This window comes from Argentina anserina, chromosome 4 (assembly GCF_933775445.1).
Source record: "Argentina anserina chromosome 4, drPotAnse1.1, whole genome shotgun sequence".
In the NCBI taxonomy this organism is placed as follows: domain Eukaryota; kingdom Viridiplantae; phylum Streptophyta; class Magnoliopsida; order Rosales; family Rosaceae; genus Argentina; species Argentina anserina.
The window spans coordinates 14,956,182-14,962,609 of NC_065875.1; the positions used below are offsets into that span (position 1 = coordinate 14,956,182).

Genomic DNA, 6,428 nt, shown 5'->3' on the forward strand with positions numbered 1-6,428 from the left:
CTATTGACAATTGGGGCTCAAAATTGAAGCATGGAGTTTAGAATTCAGGGTCGCTCGCTCGAATAACACCAAGGGTTATATAAATTTACACACGGTTTCATGCTACTTTGTTCGATTCTTTGATGAATGAATCTTACTCAGTACCGTATCACACCATTTTGTCTGACTCATTCTTAGGAAAATATGAATGTGGTAAACGGAAGTGATCCAAAATCTAACTCCAGTGCAGAGTTGTAAATTATTAATTCTTCTTTGGTTTTTTTTTTTGTATGAGAAAAAGGGATTATTGTTTTGGTCACACATGGTAAAAACAAAATAGAAATAAGGGGTTAAACGACAGCGCATCGAGCACTTCAACATTTACACATCCCTCAGAGCTCTCTCTCTCTCGTTTCTCAGAGAAGCAAGCAAAGCGATGCCCCAAGGTAGTAGCATCAGAGCCATCTGGATCCTCAACGGCCTCGACGCCGTCGCCTTCTCCAGGTCCCCCTCCTCCCTCTCTCTCTCTCTCTCTCTCTCTCTCTCTCTCACACACACAGACACACCTTCTCTCTGATTCTATTCACTAACTTCTTCTCCGCTCGTTCAATTTCGACTCGTTTTGGCCTATTTTACTTGTTACTGTTTCTGTCGCCTTAAACCTAAGCTCCGATTTGATGAATTTCAATCGTTTCTGTGCTAAAATTTCATTTACTTGTTTGTGAGAATCTGATTGTGTGTTTTTGTGCCGCGCAGGAGGTTTCCGGTGGTGGAGAAGCGGTGGCGGGGAGCTTGCCAGACCGAGAAGGAGAGCTCTACTGATACTGACACTGTGTATCCTCTACTTCCTAGTGATTCCGAGCTTGCTGCTGCATTTGTGGACAGAAAGAGCAGGTCAGATCATCAGCTTTATCTTCTGTTTCGATTTTTCGGATGTATTTGCTAAGATTCATGTAGCTTCGATTTTTTTTAGTATTGCATTATATGTACATGCCGTAATCTTGATTAGCCCAGCTGATTGACTTATTAGGAATTACTATGATAGCTCCGCTTTTGTTTCGAAAAAGTTATTTGTGAGCTATGCCTTAATATCTACCGTCCTAACTGAATGACTGAATCAGAAATGTGCTAAAAAAAGGTGTATATATTTGTTCAAACAAGTTCATGATTGCATATTTGCTTCCTCATCTGACATTCACTGACGAACTAAATAGATTTGGGGTTCATGTGGATATGATGATAAACAAGTGACTTGGTCATTTGAACTCTTGTCGCCCTTTTAGTTTTCTTAAAGTAATTGTTTTTTTAGCAAGTTTTAGTAATGTTTCTTTTGTGTGCAGAGAAGGCTCTATTCGTGGATGTGGAATACGTGTAAGTCAGTCGGCTAAAGGCTCAGATTCATGGGTTGATGATCCAATTACACGTCATATAATTGGAGTTTACATAAGCGAAGAAGAGGGAGGGGATGGCAATAACGATGTTAATAATCTGCTGTGGCCTTTAGTCTTGCACACAAAGGGCCATTTTTGCATCCTGGTATTGCCTTTGGTAGAGCCAAGGCATGTGAAGGCATTTGCAAGATTATGTTATAGATCTGATTGTGGCAATGTTGTTGGTGTGGAGGACAGTATATCTTCCATACTGCTTGATCTTCCGTCCATCACAGGGTATGGTAAGTTACTTGCTGTGTTTTTCTAAAAGGATAAAAGGCTGCAACATGTTTGAAGTGTTGTCCATATTTTTCTCCTTCGATATACTTTGTTTCTCCTTCCCACATCATCAAACTGATCTTAGAAACTATCAGCAAACTTTTCAGCTTAGCAGTGTTGTGAAGCCCATGTATATTGGGATTAGTGTAGCCCTGATGTTTCGTGTAAACTAATAATGATCTTGGTCTCATGTGTGTCTTCCTTTGAATTTTTGCGATGAAGAGTCTCTCTTTCTACTTTCTTTGACTAAATTTTTATTCCTCAATATATAAGAGGGAATAGACTTGAATGTTCGTGATATGGGCTTTGACCGTGCAAATGGAATGCATGAGTTTTCTGAAGACATTAATAAGTCATTCGTGTATTTCTTTTCTTAGTGCATTCATGGCAGCACAAACAATTGGTGACATAATAACCGGAGAAGTGGTGGAACCTGAGGTTGTTGTCAATGCATCTCCATCTGTAGGAGGTTTATTAGATTCACTAACTGGAAGCATAGGAATATCAAGCATTTCCTCGAGGGCAAAGCCTGTAGTTGCACCAGTTGCATCATCGAGCCCTGCCAGCAGTGCTGTGACTGGAACTGTGACATCAGATGCTAACAAGACTGGTTCTAGGCCATTAGATAAAGATGTTCTTCGAACTTTCATAAGTAGTTCAATGCCATTTGGTTCGTACTTTATATTATGGTATTTCTCATCGTGTTTTCTCTATTATCATTGCTGCTGTTGCAAATTAGTGGATCAGCTTACTGAAACCTTTTTCTTCCTAGCCTCTTATGTGCTTGTGTATTGTACATACAGGAACACTGTTGGATTTGAACTTCCCCAATATCATTTCCATTAAGGCTAATGGCTTTTCGTCATCAGATCTTCCTCCTTCAGACCTCAAGCAACCAGCATGGAAGCCTTACCTTTACAAAGGAAGGCAGAGGATTCTATTCTCTATTCATGAGACTGTCCATGCGGCTATGTACGACCGAGATGAGATTCCAGATAGTATATCAATTTCTGGACAAGTAAATTGCCGGGCAGAGTTAGAAGGACTACCTGATGTGTCATTCCCCTTGATAGGGCTGAACTCAGATAAGATTGAGGTTTTATCATTTCATCCATGCGCTCAAGTTCCAGAACAAGGTGTTGATAAGCAGGCTGTGATGTTTTCACCACCATTAGGTAATTTTGCTCTAATGCGTTACCAAGCAGTTTGTGGTGTTGGTCCACCCATAAAGGGATTTTACCAATTGTCTATGGTTTCCGAGGATAAAGGTGATTTCTTATTCAAACTACGGCTATTGGATGGTTACAAGTCTCCTCTCACAATGGAGTTTTGTACTGTAACTATGCCTTTTCCGAGGAGAAGGGTTGTATCTTTTGATGGGACTCCCTCAGTTGGAATCGTTTCAACTACAGAACATTCTGTTGAATGGAAGATTATAGTGGGTGGGAGGGGTCTTAGTGGGAAAAGTATTGAGGCAACTTTCCCGGGTAAAGTTCAGTTTGCACCATGGAAACCCCAAATGTCACCTCCTAGTTTGGCGTTTGGAAGCATAAGTGATGAAGATTGTGATTTTGAGACAGATGGTAATAATAATAGTATGGTCAATATAGAGGAGTTCTTAATGGAGAAAATGACCAAGGATCTTCATCCTGCTGATCTGGAGGAGCCATTTTGCTGGCATGCTTACAACTACGCCAATGTATATTCTTTTTCTTTGCTTTCTCAAATTTAGTTGGAAATGTTGTGAATTGTGATCTGAATGTCACCTCAGCCCATAATTAGCTATAAGGATTTGTGTATCTTAAACTGTCCACAAATTCATTGAAGAGCTATAATTATTTAACAAAGGCACGGCCTAAACCCTCATGTTTATGCCTTGCAGGTGTCCTTCAAAATTGTTGGAGCATCATTGTCTGGGATGTCAATTGATCAGAAATCTGTAAGTTTTGACTGTATTGTCACCTTTATTTTGACTCTCATGGCATTACAGCAACCCGGAGATAAGAAAGAATAGGCGGGTTCTTGTTGCATTTGCTTTTCCTTATTATGGTTCTTAGATGCTGTTCAACACCCTATACAATCTGAAGCTCCTATTTTTTAACTAATATTTACTTAGTAAAAACTGTCATCATTTTTAACTTATATTTCCAGAGCAAAAACTGTCGTAATTTTCATTTTGCGTGCATGCTTTATGACGTACATCAGAAATATTCAATTTGTCATATTCTAATATCTCAACCTGCACAGCTCACATTATCAGTTTTTTATTTCATCTTTTGTGCAACACTTAACGGCATTGCATTTTGGTTGTTTGCTGACCCACTAATCTTTCGTGCATGCAGGTTAGCATTTACCCAGCTGTCAAAGCACCGGTGGAATCCTCTACTCAGGTAGGTTTCACTAGATTTTTTTTCTTCAAAGCTTGTGTACTTTTGGGTCTGGTGGCAGAGAAAGCACTGTAGTAATGATATGCACACCATGGAAATATTCTGTAGAAAAGTCCTCACTTCTTCTGAAATCAGTGGTTTTCTGAAATGAGTGAAATCAGTGGTTTTTCTGAAGTCACTGTTTATATTATTTAGTGTTGCATCATTTTAGGAAATTGTAAGAATTTGTCAATCAGATATAATACTCAATTACTATTGATATTATTTGTAATAATAGCAATGTCACACACTTTGATATCTTGTTCTACCAAAGAGAATTCAAATCCTTACAAGAAATTTCCTTGTTTACATGATTTCCAGACCTCCATTGTATCTGTACTTGTTGATCAATTTATTCATCCGTTTCGCTAAACAGGTTACTTCTGGGGAGTACATCTTGTGGAATACATTGGGTAGATGCCCATTTTCTGTAGCAGCTACAAAAGTATAGGAGAAAAATATTGGCAGGTCAGGAATGCCAGAAGCAAATTTGGGGATGAGGGGGAAGTGTTTTTGTTGTCTTACATACAAACCACATCCGTATATCATGTCAAAGTCTGATGCAGGTAACATATTATTTTCTATATATGGGCTGGCCACAGTTTGAACAGATGGATTTATGTAGCAATTCGTGATAAATGGCTATCAGACATTGTAGTTATTCAGGGGACTTCATTCATGTAACTCCATTTGTGATTGTAAAATGAGCAAAAAAAATCTTGCTGGAAATCTGCTTATCGCTTGCTTTTCTTTATTGACTTTGCTAGTGTAGTCTATTATTTGATACCGTTGCTATGAAATATCTGCAATTTCTTTTTGTTCCTTTAAATTTGGGCATTTGGGACCCATGATAACAGGTTCAAATGGCATTTGAACATAGTGAGGTGGTAAATACCTGTGGAATATTTACAAATCTAAAGCGAATTAGTCAGGAACTGTTTGGTTGATTGTGTATAAACATATATATGTGGAACATTTACGGCATGGAGATCATACTTTTGGTTAAACAACTTGAATCTGTTTCCATCTCTCTTCTTTCTTCCCGAGTCACTGTCTTTCTATTCTTCCAGGAAGCGTTTCGAAGAATGGTAGAGATCATATGGTGCCCGAAGATGATGAGCAGTGCATGGTTTCGTGGAATCCAACCGCAACCATGGCTTACCCTTTCCACTCCAATGAAGAAGGCTAATGGGACCCGGGTGAAGTCTCCTGCACCTTCCTTCAAGGTTGTCACCACCAAGTCCATGTTGGTTCCACCTGTGGTCTACAGCCTTGATGTTCCCAGCCAAAACCAGTAAAAATGGCGGCAGGGACCCCAAATTGTATAGCCTCTCTTTTCAGGGCCATCCACCCTCCTACTTTCTTTGTATACCCTCATTTTCTCCATTTTTCCACATCCACCACCATCACTTCTGTGTTAAAATTGCATGGCTTTCTTCCTCGGAATGTCTTTGACAGATCCGGGTCGGACCATAATGCATCTGTGAAGTATTGCGTGAAGTTTGCTTGGCAATTTTCTGATGCAGCCACCACCTTGTCTTCCATGTCTACTTCCCATAGCTTTGCAATGTCGTCGACCACAACGAGGTCCAAATCCAAGTAAATAACACGTCTCATGTCACTTGGAAGAATATGAGCGAGGTAAATTCTCGCATAGTTCATAGGTTGATCCAATGCTCGTCTTATGGACCTTGATATCTTCCCACGAACTCTATTTGAATCAAAGGCGTAAGTCTTGAAGCTCAAGTAAGGGAAGGTGGACTTAATTCTCGAAAAGAGCTCCGGGGCAGTGCGGGCTGATAGAAAATGGAACTTGAGGTTTTCAGGGCAGGTGAAATGTTGCAGCATAGAGAAGACAGCAGCCACTGTGCCCCGGAGGTAGTTGGCGTCAAGGGTCATGGCTACATGGATGTTATCAGTGTTTTCCGATCCGCATTGCTCACCGTTTTGAAAAGCTGGGGCTTCATGAAATTCGGGCATGTCCGGGGAGGGGCGAGGGACAATGCTGAGGCGAATGCCCACGTTGGGGTGAATGAGGAGGACAGACAGGAGGCCAAGGAGTAGAAGGTGGGGAGATAAAGCACCCCACAAGGCCATCCTGCCTAGGTGTTTGATGACTTTGATCTGTTCTTGCTCGGGATTTCTCTACAGACATGGAAGCCATTGGGATGCATTAGAAATGAGGGTTATGCACGGGGAGGGGAGTCAGGGAGGATAGGTAAGAGAGGATGAATGGTTAAATGTATGTGAGGAAGAGAAAAAAGGTCGGGATTACGTTGGACTAAGGACATGAAACCAAAATAGACAAAGGAAG

General features: G+C 40.5%; 2 protein-coding genes across 2 annotated transcripts; one reads left to right on the forward strand and one right to left on the reverse strand.

Moving 5' to 3' along the window:
* The first annotated feature begins 367 nt into the window (after window positions 1-367).
* On the forward strand, window positions 368-4,934 carry LOC126791458 (AP-5 complex subunit mu). Its single transcript, XM_050517911.1, has 8 exons — window positions 368-483; window positions 736-873; window positions 1,320-1,646; window positions 2,066-2,358; window positions 2,492-3,387; window positions 3,571-3,627; window positions 4,031-4,078; window positions 4,491-4,934. The coding sequence occupies exons 1-8, from the start codon at window positions 416-418 to the stop codon at window positions 4,563-4,565; spliced, it is 1,902 nt and encodes a 633-aa protein (XP_050373868.1). The 5' UTR covers window positions 368-415; the 3' UTR covers window positions 4,566-4,934.
* A 238-nt stretch (window positions 4,935-5,172) lies between these two features.
* LOC126791460 (probable galacturonosyltransferase-like 4) lies at window positions 5,173-6,226 on the reverse strand. The gene is given in 2 exon segments (XM_050517914.1): window positions 5,173-5,446; window positions 5,448-6,226. Coding segments are annotated over 2 exon segments (1,038 nt in total). The 5' UTR covers window positions 6,212-6,226.
* Between the last annotated feature and the right edge of the window lie 202 nt (window positions 6,227-6,428).

Bases quoted from the DNA above. Each gene is read 5' to 3' on its own strand.
- LOC126791458 (XM_050517911.1), top strand. From the start codon at position 416: ATGCCCCAAGGTAGTAGCATCAGAGCCATCTGGATCCTCAACGGCCTC. The intron at 1,647-2,065 runs GTATGGTAAGTT...TTCTTTTCTTAG, and splicing joins GATCTTCCGTCCATCACAGG to TGCATTCATGGCAGCACAAA. The intron at 3,388-3,570 runs GTATATTCTTTT...TATGCCTTGCAG, and splicing joins ATGCTTACAACTACGCCAAT to GTGTCCTTCAAAATTGTTGG.